Below are 24,027 nucleotides of genomic sequence, written 5' to 3' on the forward strand. Positions count from 1 at the left end.
CAGGATTTCAAGTTTGTTTTGCTTGAAAAGCACCCCAAGAGCATTATCAGAATGTAGTTTCAGGAATGGTATTGGGAATGCAGTTCAGGAGTTCAACAATAATAATAATAATCTTTGCATTTGATGTAGTGCCTTATCATGTTCGAGACGCCTCAAAGTACTTCACAGAAATATACTGTAAAGTGAATTGACTGTATGTATTTTGTGGCTGAAATACAATATATATTTGTATGAACCATGGAAGTCCAATCTTATCAAATTCAGGGAGTGGCAAGAAGGACCACAATGTTCCCTTCTGGTGGGGTACATTCTATGATTGTCACTATATAGAAAGGCATTCCTGCTAACACAAGTTGACCCAAAGTGAAATGAAGTGGTGTCTACATTTATACACATGCAATAATCCTTGCATTTGATATAGTGCCTTATCTCATCGTTGGGACGTCTAAATGCACTTCACAGAATATGCTGTAAAATGTAGTGAATGTATTTTGTGGGCGAAAAATATAATACTGAGATTACCCTCTTGGAACTCTGCTTGATTGCCTTCAGGGAGCCACAAGATTTTTAAAAAAAACTGCAATGGCCTTGATGGTTTTATCACCTCCCCCCCTGATACCACTGGCGTGGTGAGAACAGTCCTGATCACTCGAGTCCATTCCCATGAAGCTGAAATATATTATTAATTTATCTTCAGAATTTATGAATTTTGAGCTAATTTTAAAAAGTGTGAATCTCAGGTTAGGTGTTTGCTCTACAGGTTAACTCTCCCTTTTTACTGATAATATCCTTTATCACTTGTTGTTATGATGCGCGTATAGGGAGACTGGCTTATGTATCGAGTTAGCTAATAATGTCTTTTAAGCACATGAGGGGCACTATATAAATGCAAGTTGTTGTTGTTCAAAGCAGTATCCTCTGAACAGTACTACTTTTTGAGATTTTCATTTGCCACAACAACCTTTCCCAAATTATGATCAGAATGGCCTTCTGCTAAGCTTTCCAAACTAGTACTACATTAGAAGCTGTCTCCATGCTTCCCATTCAGGCCACGAATAACTTGATGGAGACTGTAGAAGCCTATTTACCATAATGATCTTAAAAGAAGCAGATAAAGAAGACTTTCAGCTCATCAGTTTGGACTGGATTGGAACTCAGATCCCCAAAGTGTAAAGATAATGTTCTAACTCAATAGGTTGGCCAGTCCCTCTCTACCTGCAGTTATGATAAACAGTATAAAACTATAGAGAGGATTATGGCTAAGAGTGATTAAAAGTCCGCAATCCAATTGACACATTCATATATCAAAGTCAGAGTGAACTGAGAGCTCTTTGTGACCATCATCTGAACTCAAAGATTAGACCAGAGCTGTTTAATCACTTGTTTAATTTATACTTTGCAAATAATAATAAATCATAATAATCCTTGCATTTGATATAGCGCTTTTCATGTCTTCTAGACGTCTCAAAGCGCTTCACAGAATATATTGTAAAGTGAATTGACTATATTTGTGGGTGAAACACAGCAGCCAATTGCGCACGGCAGTGTCCCACAAACAGTCGTGGATTAGTTGTTTTTGACGAGTTTCTATGCTAACATTAAGAGGATTAAGATCAAGAACAAAACTGCAATCAATCAGTAGGATTGCTCCAAATTGTTATTTTACGCAACCAAAGGTTGTGTAACTTACAGCGAGTGCAGTGTCATGGGAGTGAAACAAAGCACTGTGTTGCTGTGGTACAAAAATCTTGAAGCATTCTGCATAAACATTAACTATCTAAGGAAAGTAGGGGAAACGCTGATTCCTTCTTTTCTGATATGCTAAAAGACGCTGTTGTCCTTACAGCAGCCTAAACTCATTTATCACAGAGAAACATGGTGAATAATTTTCATAATGATTGCTTGTAGAATTCTTAGGCCGAATCATTCATTTTTAATGCACAAACTTACATAGTCACACTTAACTGCCAGCACAAAATAGCTTTTTTATGGGACCATATTAACTACTCTTCACTAAACAAGCTGCAAAACAATTTAACCTTGAGTTTATTTAGTTCTGTTGAGGAGGACAATGTCAGCCTTTGCTGAAAAGAAAATACGTGTACTATTTTCTAATAAAGCTGCTATCGTTAGATGAATGTGCTATTGAGACATATGCCAGGCAAATCGTTCTCTGTGAGCAGTTTCTTCCTGTCCCATTCTCTCTTGCCAACATCATCTTCCCCTTCCTAAGCCTATTCTCATTCTGGTATTAAAGATACTAAAAAATATTTTTGCACAGGCTTGTTCCTTCGGCTCACTCCCTTCCTTGCCTCCTTCAAGGCCCGTCCCAAGATCCTGCGCTTTGATCGTGCCTTCGGTCACCCTCCTACCCCTCCTGATCCCAACCCCCAGCTAGGGTCCAAATCCCTGACTGTCCGAACAAAAAGGCGCTATACAACTATAATTTGTTGTTGTTGTGACAACTTATACAATGTTGAAAATATCAAAGCATTTAATGCACAATGCTCTCATGGAAAAAAGAAGTGTTCCTGCTTTGAGTTCAAACCTTCTTTTGCATTACACAAAAAAGGAGATAGGTCAATTATGATAATTGTCTCAATTGACAAGGTGTTCATTTCCTTGTCAGAAAACCTAGGTTAGATTATTAGCTACTTCACCCACATCCCCCAGAAAGGACACTGATACAAAGCTGATAAATCCTCTCACATCAGACGTGAAAACAGATTTTTGATTAGGCAAAATTGTTACACTTCAGGCATTTGTTATTTCTCAATGAATTATATCAAATGTTGACTTCACATTGAGTTCACATAGTTCATTGAGAAATGGTCATGTCTCAATGAACTGTGAACTCAATGTGAAAAATCTACGTATGAAAGAGGACAAGCTAAAATGTCCGTGCGCATCCCCAGTACAGTAACATTAGTAGTCGGGAGCTTGGAGGACACCAAATCCCAGCCTCAGCCGAAAGCCAGTCCAGAGGTCAGGTCAAAAAGATAAATGTAATTGTTCTTCTGTGACTTCTGAAGCAAGACTGACAGAGGTTGTAGACCTTTTCTCGCCTGAATTTTCTGCACCACGAGGTCACAAATGAAGCAAAGTTAAACATAACTTGAGGAGCAACTTTTTCCACGATCATGACGCACAATCTTATGGAATTGACTGTGAATGCTGATTCAGCTGAAACAGTTGCAGAATAACTGGAGGACACAAAACGACCAAATCAGCTAAGCTGGACAGACTCAATAGCCCTGCATCTGTAGGTAATATTAAACACTTGATACTTATAATGTTGATAAATGAAATGGGCAATAATGTTAGAATTTGATCAATTTTAATCACAACAGCTTTTACTCCAGTGGAGTTCTTCATCTTTCCCATCAAAGATCTGTGCTTATCACAGAAATGCCACTACGAATTCACCAAACTCATCATTTACAACAACAACAACTTGGATTTATATAGTGCCCTCCACGCCGGACGGCGTCTCAGAGCACTTTACAATAACGGATCCCGGGACCGAACCAGGGGGAGGGGGAGGAAGGTGACCAAAGGCGCGATCGAAAAGAAAGGTTTTCAGTAGAGACCTGAAAATGGAAAGGGAGGGAGCGAGGGGAAGGGAGTGAGGAAGGGAGTTCCAGAGCCTCAGGGCATAGCGGATCCATTTAGCGGATAGTTCCAAGCTGTTGTCAGTACATGGTTCCATTGATGAACAAATCATATAACTGAATGAACTCTTCGCTGAGCAAAGACTTTTTTTTTTGTCATATTTCTTCTTGTCCAATTTCGTTTGCTTTATTTTTTATTCACTCATTCTGTCTTTGATTCTCCTTTCTACACTATTTGTTGATGACTAAAAGCCCAGGGCAAGGGTGAAAAACATGACTAAATTTATTTCAATCAACCAAGTCTGAAAGATGCCTGACAAGCTGGCGTAGTGCCTGAACAGCCTATACCAGCACTATAAATGTCATTGCAATTTGCAATGTCCTCATAGATTAAGCCAATAACTTCCTAGTACTCAGGGTACAAGGTTACTTACCCTTGTATGAATTTCTGTAAGGCTGTTTTCAAATTAATTTCTCTCTCCTTTTAAATTAACTAAATAATCATCAATAAATGATGCCTTCAAAAAAAACCATTAACTGTTCACCTACGATAGGTACTCCAGGCAAACGTGCTTTCGTCAACGTTCACTGAATATTTCATGTTTATTCCCCGTAACAAATTTTCAGCGCGTAAAAAACAGTGTAAACTTTTCAGCCGCGATAAAAAGGGTACGAATGCTGATGCAGTGCCAAGTCTACGCCGGAACAAAATCCTTAAAACACATCCTTCCTGTCAAAAGGCAACTTTTTTTAAAAAAAAAACACTTTTAAAAAATGAGCGTTAAGTTTCCACACTTGTCACTTCACGGCCATTTGTATTACTTGCGGCTATATTTGCACCCGCCCTCTGGAACTCCACCCTGGAGTCCCTCCGCCTCGCCCCCGCCCCCGCCCTCGCCACCTTCAAAACCCCCCCCTCAAGACCCTCCTTTTCGACCGTGCTTTCGATCTCCCTGCTTCACCCCCCCCCCCCCACCCAACCCCCGCTCCACCCCCCCTTGCCCTCCGGCCTCCCCCACCCCGAACCCCCAGCTCGGGTCCGTAACCCCGTCTGCCCGGCCGGCGCCTTGGGACGTCCTCCCGACCCGAAAGGCGCTGCGCAGACGTAATTTTGTCGCTGTTGCTGTGGTGGTGGTGGTGGTTGTTGTCGGCGTTGTGGGAGAACCTGGCTGCCGCACTCGTACGCAACAGCGCAGACCAAAGATACCCCGACGCTAACCGCGGGCGGTACCGCGCGCGGGACGCGAAGCGCTGCCAGAAGACGCGATAAGGCGCCGTGTGTTGAAACGCAAGGGTTATTATTATTATTATTACTGCTACGACTGTCGTTGCATATAACACAGAGAGAGACGCACTGAGAACATGTTTCAGCCACAAGGTCAGGGGGGGGGATGGGAGTGAGAGACTGATCACCCCCTTCTCCCACCACCATCACCACCACCACCAGGTCAACCGAGCCATCCATCAAAGCGAGCCAACCAATCAGGTGGTGCTGGGCGGAGGCTGTCTGCGGGGGGGGGGGTGGGGTTAAGGGGGCGTTGGTCGCCGCCCACAAACACGACGCAGCAGACACAGGCGCCCAGTGCGCACGCGCAGGGGGCGGGCGTGGGGAGGGGGGGGGAAGGGACCCAGGCGCTCGTGGTTTTTGAACTGCGCCGCCCGCCAACGGCCAGCCGCTGCGCGTGGAGCTGGAGGGGCCGGGGCCTCGCGCGCGGACTACAAGTCCCAGAGGGCTTTGCGGGAACGCCTGCCAGTGCTCAACCGCAGCGCGTGGTGCTGGGGGGGGGTGAGGGAGCGAGCGCCTCCCTCGCGCCGAACTACAGGTCCCAGAGGGCGCTGCGGGGCCAACCCGTTCGCCCGCTCGTTCGTTCGTTCGCCCGTCAACTCCCCCCCCCCCTCCACCCGCACCTCTCACCTTCTTCACAGGTTTGTGCGAGGCGACCGCGGCGCTGTCGCTGCTGAAGACGATGAGGGGCGGCTCCTTGTGCGCCATCACCGAGTCGCCCCTCATGGTGGTGTTGTTGTTGTCGCTGCCGCCGCCGCCACCGCCGCCACCACCGCTGCTGTTGCTGAGGGAGAACTTCTCCATCTCCACCACCACCACCTTGGAGCTTCTCTCGCTGCTCTGCGCCCGCTCGGCGTTGGCCGTGTCCTTGGCTTCCTTGATCTCCGCGGAGTCGGCGGCGGCTCCTTTCTTGAGGAAATCTGCCATGTTATAACGCTTCTCAAAAGGAGGGGATGTGGGGTGGTGGGGGGGGAGGGCTCGGAATGAGGAAGGAAGGAAGGAAGGGATGTGCGCGCGGAGAGGAACTCTCTTCTTTTTGTGTGTGTGTGTGTGTGTTTTGCCCTTTCTCCCTCCGACCTTTCTTCTACTCGCGTTCGACGTTACGAGCGAACGGTGCGGGCGGCGGAGCGCGGAGTCAGGAGTAGAGAGCGAGAGAGAGAGAGAGAGGAGTCTGCGGCTCTGTTTACGTTGGACGCTCAAAGCGCCGCCTTCTCTCCTCCCTCCCGATTCCTCCTCACCGCTGGGCGTACGGCGTAATACGCGTGCACGTTTTCTCCGGCGCCGCTGCCAGCGCTCGACGTCAGCCGCCCGCTGCCAGCACTCTGACGTCAGACGTCGCTGCCAGCACTCTGACGTCAGACGCCCGCTGCCAGCCCACTGGACCAGTTGGAAGCATTGACATCTGAAATAATAATAATAATAATCCTCGCATTTTGATATAGCGCTTTTCACGTCGGGAGGACGTCCCAAAGCGCTTCACAGAACACACTGTAAAGTGAATTGACTGTATATTTGTGGGCGAACGCGGCAGCCAATTGCGCACAGCAATGTCCACAAACAGTCGTAGATTGAAAATGACCAATTTATTATTGTTTTTGGTTTTGGAGGATTATTATTAGGCTCTGTGTGGAGTAAGGAAACTTGCCCGAGGTTTCGCCCTCTGCCTGGAATTGAACTCAGGTCTCTCACTTGCAAAGCGAGTGCTCTAACCAATGAGCTACAGGACTCCATGGGACGGGTGGTGGTTCTGGAAGGGTGAGATCAGATGGGTCAAAGGACCTTCTTTAACGAAATCAATCGTAGGATCGTGTGACGTATATTAGGGTCACTCAGTTTTTCTACTCAAGGCAAAAGTCATGCCTGAAAATCAAGCTGTTTTTCTTTTCAGATGCAGATTGACCTGTTGTGGATTTCCAGCATATCTAGCTTTATTAAATATATTTTCATAACAAAATGTACTGCATTAAATAATTATCTAAGATACCACATCTGATATTAAAACTGTATTAGGGCAAACCGTGCAGAATGAGGCCATTCAGCCCCCTCAGGTCTGGGCCGGCTCCCAGAGCCACAAGAAAACATTGGCCCCCACCCTCGCTGGCAACCCTCCCTCTTTCGCATTGAATAAAATGGGCCCTGCGCCTCCTGGCCGTTTGCGGGGACGTACTGCGGGCAAACTGGCTTGTCAAGTCTCACCCACCAAGTACACAGTCACTCCACTTTCCCCTGAAGCGGTCTGCTGTGAAAGGTGTTCTTTTCACCATTCTACTTCCAAGTGTCATCGCCACTACCATGTGCGAGAGGTCACCTCGCCATCTATTCGTTTGGTTAGCCGGGCGTTCTGGAAGCCCATCACCATTGCTTAAGAGCATCCAAGCCAGACAAGAGTTTCACATCTGTTTACCACCTACATACTGTACATGGAGATTTCCCCAACTCCCGAATGGAATGCACATTCCCTGGAGGGATGCACCCGGAGTCCAGAAAGTATTGGGTGCAGGTTGGCAAGAGCCAAGGCTTGGGGGGGGGGGGGGGGAGCCCAGAGTGCGTGTTGGAGTAGCTGCAGGAGTCTGTCCAGGTAAAACGGCATAGCTTGCCATTGAAAGCTTTCTTGCTGCTTGTTCAGCTAAGACCATGTAATCGGTTCGTAGAGGGATAACTTGCTCCTCTTCTCTCCCCTCTTACTGCTTTTGAAGCAGTCACCAACTGGTTTAATTGATGCTGATTCTAACTATATTGCCACCAGGTGTACTTGTTGTTTTACAAAAACCTCAAGTTACTCGGGTATCAAATTGATCAATTTTTTGTGAAACATTTCAGCAGTCCTCCCCACATCAAAGATGCAATGTCAAATGCAGGGATTAGTTGTTATCTAAAACTGACGAGATATTGCTAGTTTACCCGTACGTTACTGGGCATCAAAGGTAGAAATTTTAAAGTGCGCGTTGGAAGCAGAAAAGCAGCGATCTAAAGCGTCTGCTCGGAAAAGTTTTGCGGCACTTTTGTGGCACAGCCTCACGCATTCTCATGTGCCTCAAAAGCCATTGCATTTTTAAAAACTTTCACAATATTGACCTCCAGTGGTCAAACATGAATAGGCAGCCAACCTCACCTCCGCGGCGCGAGCCCGACATTAATTCAGAACCCGGAGGGAAATGTTCCACACAGGTTCCAGATCACCCAGAACACTGAGGCTGTGCATTGTGTGTCTCCCTGAGACCTCCCTGCGAAAATGTGCTACGACGCAAGTGCCTGTTGTAAAAATTAGTTGCAGCTGTGGAACGAAAGGCACTAAATCCATTTCATACCCACGTATTGAGTGAGATGGTAAATTCCGCATTTTGTGCGATCACATTTAAGTTTCAACTTCTAGTTTGAGTGGCGATATTCACCTTTTCGAATGGTCCAGTTTGTCACTCTTCATTTGTCAGGAACGAGCTTCACTCGGACATTCTCAGCCTTGTGACACCATTCTGTAGACTCCAGCTTCTTCATGCTGTTTAGTTTCTGCTTCAGGGCTAGTTTACACCAGTTATGTACTGACTACCACACTGGAACATTTAAACTGCAACAACGAGCAATGATTGAACCGGGTATCATCTCATTATTGCACTGAGCACGCACTGTTCCTATGATGCATTCTTACTCAGAAACAATTCTAACCTTATTTAGTTGACCCGCCACTTTCTTCACCCCTCCCCTCTGAGAGATTGGATTCATTCACTCACATTGAGACCACTTATTTGCCCTCTGAATAAAATAGACAGATTTGAAAACAAAAAAAAACCACACGACACATTCTAAAGATAACTGAAATTTTATTCTCATTTGTTTGAAGCTTTGCTAACAAATTCTGGTTTCAAACCTACCAGGTACATTTGGAAACACGACTGGTGCTTTCATTACTTGGTATTGCCCCACTTGGCAATCTTGTTATTGATTGGACCTTTCATGAAACGATCCGATTTCATGTAGGCAGAAATCTTCTCCAAAGCCTGCAACAGAGATTAGAATTTGAGAGCTTTAATGGGATCATTAATTCAACGACAATGGAAGAAACTGAATGGCTGAAAAGCTAAACAAAGAGCGTCGAGTTAACATGCTCCCAGGTCTCTGCCAATCCTACCACCACCAAAGCAAAAGCTGGCGTACATGGAGCTGAGGCCTATGGTGACTGCAGTAAATTTTCTTCTTCTTCCGAGAGAAAGTAATTAAGTGTTTGCTCAAAGGTTGTTGCTACGACTGGGGACCCAGTATGAAAAATATTGGCAAAGGAGCACACATTTTTAAAATTCACCTTGCGTAACTATGTCATCAGTCGGATCGGGAGGATTTTTATTCCTACAATGTACCAGTTTGAATTCATCTCGTCTTGCAGTCACCTCTGCCACGTAACCAGCTCACCGCGGATCCACCCCAACACAAGTGGGTATTGAGCTACCAAAATCCAAGGTAACTGAAATTGTGAATTACTCCATGCTGCGGCCAAATTAGCTGCTCTTTCGGCTTCAAAACTGTCCCAGAGATTGTGGGAGAGCAGTTAAGTCTACTTACCTCAAAGCGCTTGAGAAAAGCTTGCAAGTTTTTGAATTCATCCAACGACTTGGCTTCAAAGATAAGATGTTCATCCAACACTTCATACAGCAAAAAGTCCACAAATGTGATCTAAAATTTTTTTTTGGGGGGGGGGGGGGGGAGAAGAAAAGTGCATCAACAACGACGTGGGCTTATATAGCGCCCTCCGCACAGAGCAGCGCCTCAGAGCGCTTAAGAATAAAGAAGCATAAAGAAATTAATCCAGAACTCTGCCGGGTGTAGCACTTCAGGACAATAAGATGCCCGTGTGAACAATAATTTTAGGAGCCAAGAGAAGCTATTTGAGCCAGCAAACCCGTCTGGTTTTGATTCAAGCTGCACCGCATGTCATCACAACATTCCCAAAGTCGGGTGGTTTATATTACTTCTCGCGCAGAAACTACGATGCTCAAGAAATGCCGTATTACACATCCTTCGCACACTTGATCCAAGCTTCACTGGAAGTCCTGCAAGTGTTCGGATTTTCTCAAGCTGCTCACAAGGATGTGTTGTAAAGGTAATAATGGGTCAATGAGGCAAGGAGCAGCCTACCTCTCGCTGCAAAGTTATGCAATCACTCAAGGCAATACTATCAGATTAGTAATAATAATAATCCTGGCATTTGATATAGCGCCCGATCACGCCTTCAAGAGGTCTCAAAGCGCTTCACAGTACACTGTAAAGTGTATATTTTGCGGGCGAAAGGCAGCAGTCAGTTGCACATGGCAGTGGCCCACAAACAATACTGTGTATCAAGCAATTTTGTTTCCAGATGATTGCATTCGTTCCTAGTCGAGCCACATAGGAAGCGCAAAAAGATAAGGTTTCTAATCTGCAGTAATAAGAACCCTTGCATTTGATATAGCGCCTTATCATGTCGTTGAGACGTCTCAAAGCGCTTCACAGAATCTATTGTAAAGTGGAATGATCGTAATTTGCAGGCGAAACCTCTTGGCCTAAGAACTCACCTTCTCACCAGCAAACCAGGGCTTTTCCGAAAGAAATGTTGAAAACTGCTTCAGCAAATCTGGCAGCTTCTCCACATAACCGGGCTTCAGTTTAACCTACCACGAGGCAGAGAATAAACAAAAAGGCTCAGGAATGCTTTCCTAGTTTTAAATTATACCAGAAATAAATAGTGTACAACTCACACATTCAACACTTATTCCTTTAAGTCCTAGTTTGTTCAGAGTACAGGGGTTAGACGCCAGAGGTTAAGTCTGTCCTCCCTTCACTCAGCATCACAGGAAAAAGGCAATTATAGCAAAAATAAATACAAATCCTGAGGTCAAAAATACCATTTAAATAGCTTTAAATCTACAAGACGTAGGGTAAGTGTGACTTATGTTCAGGTCACAACTTTTATCAATCTACTAGCAGAACCCCACCGCAGCAGGGCCTTAGTCGCCAGGTTTTGTGACAAAGCAACATACATTAATTCACTTATTTCCTAACACTGGAGCATTCAGACTTTAACCCTTTTCCAAAAGGAAATGAACACGCATACAAAAAAAAATAGCTTTGAGCAGGCAGCTGCTACTGCGAAACTCACAAAGTCGGGGCTGTAACAGACGCGGAAAAATTCCATGCGAAAGTCCATACATTGGTTCTCGATAACATCAACACGGATTTTTTCATCCTCTACCTCCCCACCTGCAGAGAAGAGTTTAAGAAGACTACTGTGAAGTGTTCAAAACCAACTATAATAAACCAAATTCTGTGACTTCCATGTCACACTTTGTGCTTCACTGGGCAAGTCACTGAAATTTTGGGATGAACCATACAGTGGGAGGTCATGTGGGGAATATTCACCATTTTATCACAACTCTCCTGAGGTACTTAAGGGAATTATTATTCCCTGACCGCTTTTCCGGAGGTAATAATTCCTTCAAAAAAATAATAGTAAATTGGTCATTCATTTCCTGACTGTGTGTGGGACACTGCTGTGCGCAATTGGCTGCTGTGTTTCGCCCACAAAATGCAGTCAATTCACTTTACAGTATATTCTGTGAACCACTTTTAAGACGTCTCAAAGACATGGTAAGGCGCTATGTCAAATGCAAGGATTATTTTTTTTATTGGAAGTACTGCAAAGAAGCACTTCTCAAAACAGCATCTTTAACCGCTCTTATCAATCTGTATTTGTAACCAATGGAACGTAGAAATGAAATAAAAACTCACAAAGGCCGTGCTTCCTGGCTATGTAGCGCATGATTGCGTTGCTCTGGACAATTTTCACATCGCCGTCAATCAAATAAGGAAGCTGGAAAGAACCATTACAAATAATTACCAAAAAAAAACCCAGCCTCAGCTAAACAAAGGCTGCTCATTAACGTTCAGCTACCTTTGCTGGAAGCGAAGGGACACGTTTGATTTAATTTCCAGCACATTCAAGTACTTAACCATCGTTGCGTAAAGCAAGTGCAAACTTAAAACTTCTGCTGCAACAGCCTAGTGTCAGATAAAGGACCACATCGCTGAAGAACATTGAGCCAAATCTCTATGATAAAACCTGCCTCCGAACAAACAGTGTGGGGGGGAGTGGGGGGAAGAGAACGGGGGTTAAAGACCTCACCTTCGAAAGGTTTATTAAATACCTACATTTGGGAAATCCAGTCCAAGGGTGAACTTCTCTTTAAGCCAGGAGCCTCTGTCATATTCTGGGGCTGCAACAGAATAAAAAAGTTTTTCCCCCCCTCTCAAATATTGTACCAGTGCAAAGCTCCATTATTAAATCGTTCAAAACCTTAATACATAATATATTAATGTTCACGTCCAAATAAGTCACGTTACTTACAGTGGCCACATTAACTTAATAAATGTTAAGACGCCATATCACTCTTTGCTTTCCCTTAAACCGGGGGTCTGGTCGATTGCCACCGGGTACGATTTTTCAACCACAAAACAACCACTTTACAGTATATCCTGTGAAGCGCTTTGAGACGTCTAAAGACGTGATAAGGCACTGTGTCAAATGCAAGGATTATTATTACTATATGATCAAAAAGGCCTAAAGGAAGGAGTGGTAGAACTGGGTAGTTATTTAGTCCAATTGAAAACAAAGCCAGTTGTAGAAAGTGTTTCATGCATATCGAAATAAAAATATAAACTCTGGAAATCTGTATGTAAGTGCTAGTTCCAATTCTATTTGCACCCAGAGGGCAATGTGTGGAATGGCGAAAGCCTCATTTTCTCTACCTAGCTACCAACTACCAGGAGACTTTGGACTGTAGTTAAATATTTATTATTAGGCAAGAGGCATTTGGCAGCAGCTTGAAAAAACATCAGACACTTTTTAATACGCTGAACATTTATATGCTTCCAGTCAGTTGGGTGAAGCTCTTCTGAGATATCCTCCCAATGTGAAAAGCACTAAATAATGTAAATTACAAATATGCATAGCGTCACTGCTTCATGCTGCGCGCCTTTCATCACAGAGCACGAAGGGAAAGCAAGAGAAGTGATTCTCTACGTGTGCTGCTGTATTTGTACGAAAAGGATGTGAATCTCCAAAGTACTACCGACAACCCATTTGTCGTATCACCGCGACTCAATTCTGTTGCCGCTCAGCAGACATTTTTCCCTTCACAGTTTGAATTCAGAAGAAATTTCACCTTCGCCAACGGAATACAGCTTCTCTTCGTACGGAGTTTCTGTGTATTCTAACAGCAGGCGGATCGGCTGAGCCAGCTGCAAAACAGAAAGCCTCAGTCAGATATTTTTTGGTCAACAACAACTTGGATTTATACTCACTCAGAATAGCGTCCCAGAGCGCTTGATCAGCTGGCCGTCCGGCACAAGCGGAAACCCCTCGCCGTCCCACTGATCCTCGGTTCAGTTAGGAATCGAGATGATTAAAAAAAAATATTCAAACTGCAACGTCGCCAAATTTAGAACTATTTTTAATCCATTTCCTATAAACTGCTGTTCTGGTTTTTTTTAAAAAAAAGGTTGCAAATAACATTTCCTAAATTCACTTGCGTTTCTGGATGTTCTGAATTGCACTTCTGTAAATTCAAAGTCGTTGGGGAGAGAGAAAGAGGGAGAGAAAGAGAGACGTTAAAGAATCCCAGGTGCAGGTTATCAGAATAGGCAGAAGCCAATGAGGTCAAGTAATTTACTGGTTTAATAGCTGTGCAGTAAATTAGCACTTTGAATAATCAGGTCACCCACTCAGTGTGCAACCACAAAGCATCTTCCCACCGGCAACAAACAAGTCTTAAACAGTTATAAGTTCTGTAAATAAGTCCAGATAAAAGCAGAAATCGCAGATTCTGTGTTTGAAACCTTTCCACCGGCATCATCTGAACTGATCTGATTTTTCCCTTTAGAAAAGCGTCTAATTTTTAATCGTAGTAAACCACGTCACGAAAGCAGAAGTGATTCACAACGCTCACTTGATGATAATAATCCTAAAGCAGAGAGCAACATCTCCCTGGGATGAAACTTGGCTCCAAACACGAGACACCTGGCAGAGATGCAACAAAAGCAAGGCTGTGCATTTAGAAATGTCATACTCTGGCAGGGAATGTGGGCTGATGAACTTTATGTATTGGGAGACAAAGGAGAGTTGTTTTTTAATTCTACTCTAATTCCGCCATTCTGGGATGGCAACAGCGCAAAAAACAACAGGTAAATTCATCCTAAGGTGGACATTGCCGCAAAAAACTGATCAGATCTTGGGAGTCCCTGTAAAAAAGGGTGACTATACTTCCCCGAATCAGGGATTGCCAAATTTGCCCCCTCTTGAGTTCAGCAACAAACTACAAACCAGAACAATAAAACTCTAAAAACACTCATCAGAGAAACACAACCATTAATCCAACACCCTTTTCCAGCAACAGCCGGCATCAGGAATAATAATACCATTTGATACAACATCCTATCATGTCTTCTACGTATCTCAAAAGAGCTTCACAGAATGTACTGACTGCATTTTGCGAGTGAAATGCAGCGGTGAATTGCACACAGCAGCGACCCACAAACAGTCATGGATCGAGGGACCGAATCACTTTTATTTTACTTCACGGTTTTTTTTGAAGGAAGGGACTCATTTTCTTTGAAGGGATTATCGCTCCCGGACATGCGATCCACCAATCGACTAAACTGCCAAGGAAACACAGGCGTGTGGCGTAAGGAAAGTTTTCGCCCCGGCCCGGGAATCGCACCCAGGCGAGTGCTCTAACCACAGCACGTACGGACTTCCACGTGGTCCTGCGGTATACCGCCAGGATTTGTGGCGAGTTAAATGTTTTAATATATACGTGTGTGTATATGCGCACACGCACACGCACGCGCGCACACGATGTGTCCCCGGATTTGGTTTACAAAGTACGGTCACCCTAAAGCCTCGCGATCCGTTCTACCGGCGGCTGTTCTCTCAAACTCTGCTCCTGGGAATTCTGAACTACAGACTCTGCGGAAAGATCCGCACAGGTTTAGGTACAAACTCCACAGCAATAATTAGAATAATCTCCACTGCCCCCCACCCCCACCCTCCTTCATGTCACAGGAAGCAATACACTCTCTTAAGATTAGCCAACGTGCAAAATAAACTCTGGTGCAGAGATCTGCAATTCCCAGTCACAGACAAAGGGGGAATGGAACAAAAGAACTCTTGTTCCAAAGCAAAACTATGTACACACACAGACACACAAATATATATATATATAGATAGATACACACAGTATATTTGTAGCCACAAAACACTGTTCCTCCAGATACAGGAAAGGAGCCTTTTACTGAACCGGATTTGATTTAAAAATATATGATTGAGCCAAAAGTGCATTTTATATGGGGTTGGAATGCAGTGGCTTTCGAGTTTCTGTGCAGAGATCTGGAGAACAGAGAGAGAGAGACAGACAGAGAGAGACAGATACAGACAGACAGACAGACAGAGAGAGAGAGAGACAGACAGAGAGAGACAGAGACAGACAGACAGAGAGAGACAGAGAGACAGATACAGACAGACAGAGACAGTTTCAGACAGAGAGAGACAGAGACCGACAGAGAGACATACAGACAGACAGAGAGATACAGACCCAGAGACAGACCCAGAGACATACAGACAGACAGACAGACAGACAGAGAGACAGAGAGATACAGACCCAGAGACAGACAGACAGACAGAAAGAAAAACAAGACAGAAAGGAAGGAAAGATAGAAAGACAAAGGAAAGGAAGACAGAAAGAAAATAAATTAGAGAGACAGAGAGAGAGAGAGAGACAGAGAACGAAAAGCCATTTTTTATTTTACTTTTCTTTCCCACACACTCCACACACGAACATGAAGCGCAAATGCAAAACGCACACTCACCCCTCGAATATCCCAGTAACCCAACTTCATGACCATGGCCGGGAAACACCGAGCAGAGTGGGGGGGACAGACAGACAGAGGGACAGACAGAGGGACGTCTGGAGCTCAGACACAGACAGAGACACAGACACAGACAGCACTGCCTTTATTGCGCAGCTCAGTGTCTGAAGGTCGCGCAGCGCCTCTCTTGGCGTTTCCTGCGCTCAGCAGTTTCGTTTGGCGTTGGACATCTCTGGACAGTACTTCTGATTCCCTTTCTTCCCCCTTCACACACACACACACACACACACACACGCGAGGAGGTCAACAAATGCATAAATCGATATGTTACATCGCCCACAAACACACCGCCCATTCGCTTTACGGTCTGTTCCGCGAAGCGCTTTGAGACGTCTCGAAGACGCGATGGGTGGGGGGGGCGTTGCGTTCCAACGCGAAGGTTGTTCGTAACACCACCGCGATAAGGCGCTACGTCAAACCTCGGGGGATCATTATTTATTACCACGTGTTGTTGCAAAACCATATTGATGACATGAAGGTAATAAACTAATATCACTCGTGTTTGACGCGGCCGTTGAGACGTCTGTAAAGCTCTTCGCGGAATGTACTCTGAAGTGGATCGACTATTAATTCGTTGTGGATTAATTAATATATCGTTGACTGTGAATTGAACGCACGGCGCCATTATTTTTTTATTTCACGGAAATGATTCCGAATTGTTTTTGAAATGTTATTCTTGTGTGTGTGTGTGTGTGTAAAACATAAAAGAGTAGTAACTGTGGGAGGCACACGCACCGCTTATCTAATTCCGGAGAGTATTAAGCGTTGGTGAATAATAATACTAATAATCCTTGCATACGATACAGCGCCTTATCGCGTGGACGAGACGTCTCAAAGCGCTTCACGGGATTTTTTAGCGTAAGGTGCAGCGACTGCGTATTTTGTGGGCGACACGCAGCAGCCCAACCACATCCCGCAAACAGCCGCGGAGCGAGCGAGCGAGCGATCTTATTTCACGCGACCTTTCTCGGCGGAAACAGCATGGCAGGCCAAGAACTTTTGAACAATTCTTTATTGCAATACTTCAGCTTCATTACATTGTCTCAGCAATCTCACACGAACGGAATTAACAAGCAGGTACGTTACGGTGCAAAACTAGCAGTTCGAACAATCGGTGGTTTCCAGTAGATCTACGGAAGTCCTCAGTTACCACATTCCTACCACAAGAGCCAGGCCAACGTGAGTCCGTGGTTATGTTTCAAAAGTCATGACATAAATTAAATGATTGAGCTAACGGACAACATGCCATTAACACAGATCAACGCCTTCGCTCAATGGACCACCACAAAATATATATACAATTTTATGAAAGGTCAATAAAGTTTGCCCACTGTTTTAGTAGTTCAAACTTGGTGCTCTCACGTGCTTTTTTTTTAAAACAGAGAACAGGTAGTGGACACTTGTGTTAAAGACACGTGTCAGATTTAGGCGCTGAACATTAAAGGGAGTGGCGGGGGGGGGGGGATAAACACCAGTCAACAACAATTGTTGGGAGAACTTTGTTAAGGTAAAAAAAAAGTGAAGTAAGGAGAAACTGGTGGTATATATATTATATGTATATGTATATATATAATGTAAGGCAGACATGTTATCTTCAACATTTTCTGCAAACATCACCCTTACAGAAGCGTTCATTGTATAAGCAATTAGTCATAAGAAATGATGGTAAATCTAGAATTTAAAAAAAAACACACCCGTGATTCACTTGGCATTTGTTCTGAATAATTTGCACGTCAAACAGCATTTTTACCCGTCCGAATTAAGGATCAAACATGTAGCGACAAGTTACAGCAACCACACTGTGGGCAGCAACCAAGAAAGGGGCAGAAAAAACACTCGACAGCGAAAGCACAATTGGAGTAGGAACTCTCAATATTCCTAGAGCAGCATTCCTCAAGTACTGTACAGTATTGTAACTCTTCCGGGTTACGTGTAGTTAAGTTTCATGTCGCCGTAAAACACCCAGGAAAGGGAAATGGGAATAAAGATGGGGAGTGTCAACTTCCCCCACAATAAAATGCTTTCCCCCCCAATTAGCCCAACCAGCTCATGATAGGAAGTATTTAACCACCATATATATGATTGTACCCCAAGCGAGACTTTCAAGCAGGTTTATACCGACTGCTATTATCAGGTGTGTGGAACGGTATCAAATGGAGATCCACATGTCAGTAAACAAAGTACAGTACCTAACCACCAACCTCGAGGCCTTGAGTGTTCGAGAACACAGCATTTAACACATGACAATATTTTACTGTAATATTCCCAAAGTACAGGAGGTAGTTAAGCTCAGTCCTGGTAACACTGAATAGAGTACTGTATAAAATGTTCAATGGCTGTAGCCCAGGACGACTCCCATTGGTGTGGCCGAGGAGATCAGCTACAGTGAGAGACTGGCTCATTAAAAAGACAGATGGGGGACTATTCTTCTGATGATTGTGTTGACAACCATTTAGTGAAGAATGGCAGCAGTGTTGGGAAAATCACTGAGCCAACATTACTAACTGTGCGATAAAACTCTGGCCCAATACTTACCACAGACAGTGGCACTGAAAAAGACTTTAGCTTCAGTTGCGATGAGTTTTATTCTATTTTATTTAGCAACTTTATTCCGCCTGTGACTCGTCGCAGTGTCTATTTACAGTCCAATTCTCAACAGGAAATTGGGGGAGGGGAGAATGAATAAAGTTTGAACTCAGGGTTCCAACTAATAAAGCTTTCTCTTGCGATTCAAAACAAAAGTTGTGGGACGTAACATTTGACACGGCCAGAAAAATACAAGCCAAACCCCTCGACAATCTTAAATCACTCCAGGTCCTTAAGATCGTAGTCTGAAAATGTCAGGTCAGGCAGAATTTTGGAAAACTCTCAAACTCTTAGAAGCTGGATCTCAAAAACAATTGCAGGAGATCCATCGGCCTCCAAATTTAGCCTAAACTGAAGGTTTTTTTCTCTCTACAAAACGTCTGTACAAATCTTAAACCTTAAGAATCGCTTGAGAGATACTTTGGGTGTATTGTTGTGTACATAACAGCTCAATTACTGGTTTTACATTCTGAACGAGTGTGCGTAGACTGGGCTGAATAAAATGGCATCAAAGGTGCTATAATTTTCTCACCACTGTATGAAAATGTCATCAATTGTAACATGCAGCTCATTTTTTTGTACATAAACATTTGCCGTTTGGTGATGGATTCACTAAATGAAATTTCTGGTTCTGCAGGTTAAACAGACATTCGTGCATGTTATCAGCAAATCGCAAGAGTTTCAGTTGCCCCAGTGCAACACGCCACAACTCACTGGGTAGTGGTCAGTCAGTCAGTCAATCAATCAATCAATTAATCAATCAATCAATCAATCAACTGGGTTATAATAAAATATTGATAATATGCCTTGTATTTGATAGAGCGTCTTGTCACGTCTTCGAGACGTCTCAAAGCCCTTTACAGTTCCATTGGGAACAGCCTTAATGTTCCCAAAGTGGCATTTAGTCTTCAAGACTTGGATTAAAAATTAAATTGGGCAAATTGGAGTTTCAACCTGCAATTGGGTTTCAGATAGATGGACAGAAACCATTTCTGAATACCCACGGGGCTGCGGATTGGATTACAAACTCCAAATTAAATAGTCTCAGCCCAATAATTGTTCCTACAGAGTCAGTTCATCTTCTATTACACTGTAAAGTGGATTGACTGTGTGTGTTTTGGGGGGTGAAACGCGGTAGCCAGTTCCGCACAGCAGTGTCCCACAAACAGTCATGCAGTGAGTCACCAATTCAGCAATAAGGCATTTTCTGGTTAGGGTTTTTCCCAGTACACTGGGTTTTCCAGCTTTGTCACTGGGTTTTCCAGCTATTGGTGGCAATAGCTTCACACCAAAGCTTCAATTACTGGCACCAATCTCGCTCGAGGTGTACGGAATGACGCTCGATCACAGAACCAACGAACGGAACCCAATGAAACAGTCCACGTTCGAAACAAAGCACTATTTAAAAATAAGCAGCAGAGTCACAGTGTGGCATCAAAAAACCCAAATAAATCAATAAATACAAGTCCACAAAAAAGATTGCACTCTCCATGCAACGATAATCATTCCAAATGAACAAAGAAAGCTTCTCTCACCATTGTCAAAACGTTTCTCTACCCTTATTTTCCCGTTTGTACCAGCACATGCAAGCAATCTGCATTTCACTTCAAATACCCCAATATTCCCGCAATACAGTACATTGTTCGTCTGGCATCAATACCAGCTTGTGACATTGACAACTAAGCCAGTATGTGCTAAAACAGCTTTATAGATGTACTCCCTGTACCAGAAAGGAATCTTTCGCTCGACAATATGAACTTACTTTCAGTTTAATCTAAATTTCTACAAGAATGAAAGGTTGGGATGAGGAATTGATTTCATCCTGCCAGAAAACTGACCCTGATATCTTCCCGTTCATGCTTGTATATTGGGACACGGTGTGATGTGATGACCGGCTATTTGGTGGTAGATACACAAAGTGATATTTTGTGTACGTTCAAGGTCGCATCACAAAATAGGAGTTTCGGTTGTACCATGAGAATTAAAGCAATGTACATCTTAAACACATTTAGGATAATTACTCAATGTCACTTATAAACAAGGTCCGATTGGATTTTAAAAAAAATGCTCAAACAAGCCTGGATATAATGTCTCAAGCCTTTATCCAGGTTTCTATAGAAAAGCAAAGGGTTTAGCCTCGGAGGGTGTGCTGTCTTGGAGATTGTCTTAGGCTTCCGCACATGTCCTGTAACCCTTGGATCCTCCAACGACAAATGCGACAACTCAAATTCTGCATCAACCTTCTCTCCACAAAGACATGAATTGGAGATAGTGTCCAACACAGCAACGGGCAGGCCTAATAAAGATCTGGCTTCCCCCCCAAAAAGGGAGGGCTTCCTTCCAAGCAACACATCTTGGTCGTTCAAAGGAAAGGTGCAAACGTTCATCAACAGAGAAGGCTGTGGGCTTGGTGGCATCTCGTAACGGACAAAAGAAAAAGTTAGTGGTTCGGGAGAACCCTTCAGACGGCAAGCTCCGAGGTTCATTTTCTTTTTAAGAAATAAAGAAATGTGCTGCGTTTCCGTCATTAATTATCGTCAGCTGCATTCGGAGCAAATGGTATCACCTAACCTCGCGCAGTACCGTTCACCCACCGGAGGAAGGAATGCCGGACACACTCGCTGTACAAATGCAGGTCCGACCAACAAGTCTGGTCAAGAATACTAAGAGCTTTCCACCAGATAATAGCAAGCCGAAAAAGAACCCAATGTTATAGGGTTATTCTTCCCCACAGACGCGCACACACACTCACGCGCATGCCCGCACGTCTCAATTGGGGGAGGAGAGACGAGGAGAAAGAATTCATTCTACAAACTCATAGAAAACACAAGAGCTCGATTTAAGAATAAGTGACTGTGTTGTATCAAGACGTTACCCAGTTGTGTTTTCGTATGGAAGAGATTCAGAGCAACGGGTTGTGCGTTCTACAGGTTGAAGGTCGCCTTGTGCATAGGAAACCCATAGTGTTCACCTTGGCCCCAAAACAAGTGCACACAGTCTATTTCGTCACTTAAAAAGTTTTTTTTTATATATATATATATAAATAAGCTTTTTTTTTGTTGTTAAAAGTTACATGTTTGGAGGGCTGGTAGGTGGTGGTGGTGGTGGTGGGAAAGGAACAGGTTCAAACTTTAAAAAAAGTACCACTAGGATGATTGAATAAAACTCCTCCCCTCCAAAAAAAAAACTTTTAAAATGATTCCGAGCCAAGGCAGGACAGGATCGACCTCTTACAATGCAAGGATCTCCCCGCCTTCTGTTTAGCAAGAGAAGCGAACGCGAGGCGTGTGTTGGAACCTGCCCGATTCCTCAACTGACTTTTCACATGATGCTTGAGGGAGTGTCTTCACAGAGTCCGCAGTTGCCAGGCTCAGTGGCCTTCACTCTCCTCTCTACAAGGACAGCAAACCCGGAGTGTTGGATGTTTCTCGGTTGCTTGAGGTAGCCAATCGCTGGGGTACAGATGAAGGGCAGCCACAGTCACAGCGCCTCGGGGAACGCAACGGTAGCTCTCGAGAACAGGTCAACCGGTCGTATGATACGCCACAGGTAGGTATCCAACCTCGCAACCTTCCTATTCTCCCCTCACTCCCCCCCCCTCCCCCCCCACCCCACCACCAGACGGTCTGTCACCTCGACCGAAAAGTCGCCCCCCCCCCCCCTCCCCAAGAGAGGCGGCCACCACTTTGCAAATAAGTTACACGTCACCGGAAAAAAAAAAAGCAAGGACGGACGCCGAGAGCAGATGCCGCGGTCTGTGCGCGCAATAGAAAGGGGTGAAGACTTGAGAGGCTATCTGCGTCTAACGCCTAATAAAGACAATGTGGTTAACGCTGGCAGGTACTCTAGCATTCTACGGGCGTCCAGTTCTATTAAAACTCAGACCTCCTGCAGGGCGAAGATTTTCATCCGCTGTTAAAAAAAAAGGCAGCTTTATTGTGACTCGGGAATCGGGGTCATGTTCAAGGTGTCGTTCTCTAACTGTTCGGCGGTGATGAGCGCCTGCGTGATCAGGTTCAGCTCCTCGCACAGAGTCTCGTGCCGGTAACCCACGCGGATATCCGGCACGTTGGTGCGGCGAATATCATTGCCCTCGATGCTCTCCTTCTGGTAGTTTGGTCCCAGCCAATAGCTCTTCACCTGCAAAGCAAAGGGAACCAAAGTACTTCAGTTCCTTCCCCAATTCCGTAGCCGTGGCTCCGAGCGCTCTGAGCCTCCCCCCACCCGCCGCCCCCCGCGTGATGGACGCTCCATAACTGCCAGTAGTTTTGTTGTTGGTGGTGGTAGCAATCACCACCACGCCGGTAATTACCAAAAGGGAGTTTGTCCCAGTGTCTCTGGCCGACAATTCCCCCCATCCCCACAAAAAATGTTTTACCTATCAATCCCTCCCTCCCTCATTCACTCACTCATTCACTCACTCACTCCACGGCTTGGGACGTCGCTGTGCGCAAATCGGTTTCCAGCGTCTGCCCACAAAGTACGCACGGTCACACCGCTTTATGGTAAAATCCCGTGAAGCGCTTTTGAGACGTCTCGGGCGACGTGAGAAGGCGCTGTGTCGAATGCAAGGACCTCTGATCTGCCACCAAAAGGTTGGAACCAGCCTGCTTTACGGTCCGTTAACGTGCGCGCGCGGGTGTGTGTGTGTGTGTGCGCCCACGCGCATGTGTTACCTTGTGGGAGAAGCCACTCATCATCACACTGTTCCTCGCCAGCTCGCACATGTCGCAGGAGCTCAGCTTCCACACCTGTGCAGCGATGCTGTACTCCTCCATCAGAGGCTCCTGAGGTTGAGGAGACAGAAGCTGTTTAAAGTCGATTATCCGGTCTCGGTGCGCAGCCCGCAGCTTGAAACGAAAACAGAAGTGGCTGGGAACAGGCAAGCCGGTCAGGCAGCCTCGACGGAGAGAGGAAAGCGAGTTAACGTTTCAGGTCGATGACCTTTCGTCGGTACTCAAAAAAGGTCCTCGACCCGAAACGTTCACTCACTTTCCTCTCTCCGTCGACGCTGCCTGACCTGCTGCGTGTGCCCAGCGACCTCTGTTTTCATTAAACAGATTTCCAGCATCTGCAGTGTTTTGCCTTGTGTTTACCCGAAATTGGAGTTGGCCTCAGAACCGCAAGGGGGGAAAAAAAAAACACTCCACGTTTTGACCATCAGTCTTTGCATCTGGTCAGCTTGTGACTAGCGAAACAGTCTGACTGACCCACTTCTCGCAAAGATGAGGGAGGAAGGAATAGAGGAGTATAACGGCTGGAGTAATGCAATGGCCTGTCTCAGTGTTGTGTAGTCTTCTTCTGAGTCTGAAACTTTCAAGACTGAGGCGGATAGATTTCTCTTAGGTCAGGACATCGAGGGGTAGTTTTTGATGGTTGATTTTGTTTGTGCTTTTTTTAAGAAAAAGGCACCATTGGTAGACTATTACAACTATTACAGGAGACGTCTTTCCATCGCAATCGTGAGAGGTTTGGCCGCCGAGTTGACACGTGTAAACGACTGTATTGGATGCCGTTTGAACATCTCATACGAATAAGGACTTTTGATTCACCTCACCCCGTATATTGATCCCCCCCACACGACCCAACCCCACT

The 24,027-nt window shown here is 44.9% G+C and overlaps 3 protein-coding genes across 5 annotated transcripts in view; all 3 read right to left on the reverse strand.

Moving 5' to 3' along the window:
- LOC103182459 (S-adenosylhomocysteine hydrolase-like protein 1) overlaps positions 1-6,136 on the reverse strand; it is a 30,492-nt gene extending 24,356 nt beyond the window's left edge. Inside the window, exon 1 of the mRNA XM_042342155.1 lies at positions 5,527-6,136. Within this exon, the coding sequence (XP_042198089.1) occupies positions 5,527-5,823 (297 nt within the window). The 5' untranslated portion in view covers positions 5,824-6,136. The remainder of the gene's footprint in view (positions 1-5,526) is intronic.
- Positions 6,137-8,698: 2,562 nt separating this feature from the next.
- LOC103182460 (glutathione S-transferase Mu 1-like) lies at positions 8,699-15,926 on the reverse strand. Its single transcript, NM_001292544.1, is given in 8 exon segments — positions 8,699-8,891; positions 9,451-9,561; positions 10,440-10,535; positions 11,024-11,124; positions 11,653-11,734; positions 12,073-12,137; positions 13,086-13,161; positions 15,787-15,926. Coding segments are annotated over 8 exon segments (660 nt in total). The 5' UTR covers positions 15,823-15,926; the 3' UTR covers positions 8,699-8,798.
- A 6,191-nt stretch (positions 15,927-22,117) lies between these two features.
- Positions 22,118-24,027, reverse strand: part of LOC103182462 (AMP deaminase 2) — a 32,049-nt gene continuing 30,139 nt past the window's right edge. For all 3 annotated transcript variants that reach the window (XM_042342051.1, XM_042342053.1, XM_042342052.1), the window contains exons 17-18: positions 23,109-23,219; positions 22,118-22,572 (exon numbers count right to left, since the gene is read on the reverse strand). In XM_042342051.1, coding sequence (XP_042197985.1) covers positions 22,366-22,572; positions 23,109-23,219 — 318 coding nt within the window. In that variant the 3' untranslated portion in view covers positions 22,118-22,365. The remainder of the gene's footprint in view (positions 22,573-23,108; positions 23,220-24,027) is intronic.

Source organism: Callorhinchus milii, unplaced genomic scaffold, assembly GCF_018977255.1.
Source record: "Callorhinchus milii isolate IMCB2004 unplaced genomic scaffold, IMCB_Cmil_1.0 Scaffold19, whole genome shotgun sequence".
NCBI classification, from domain to species: domain Eukaryota; kingdom Metazoa; phylum Chordata; class Chondrichthyes; order Chimaeriformes; family Callorhinchidae; genus Callorhinchus; species Callorhinchus milii.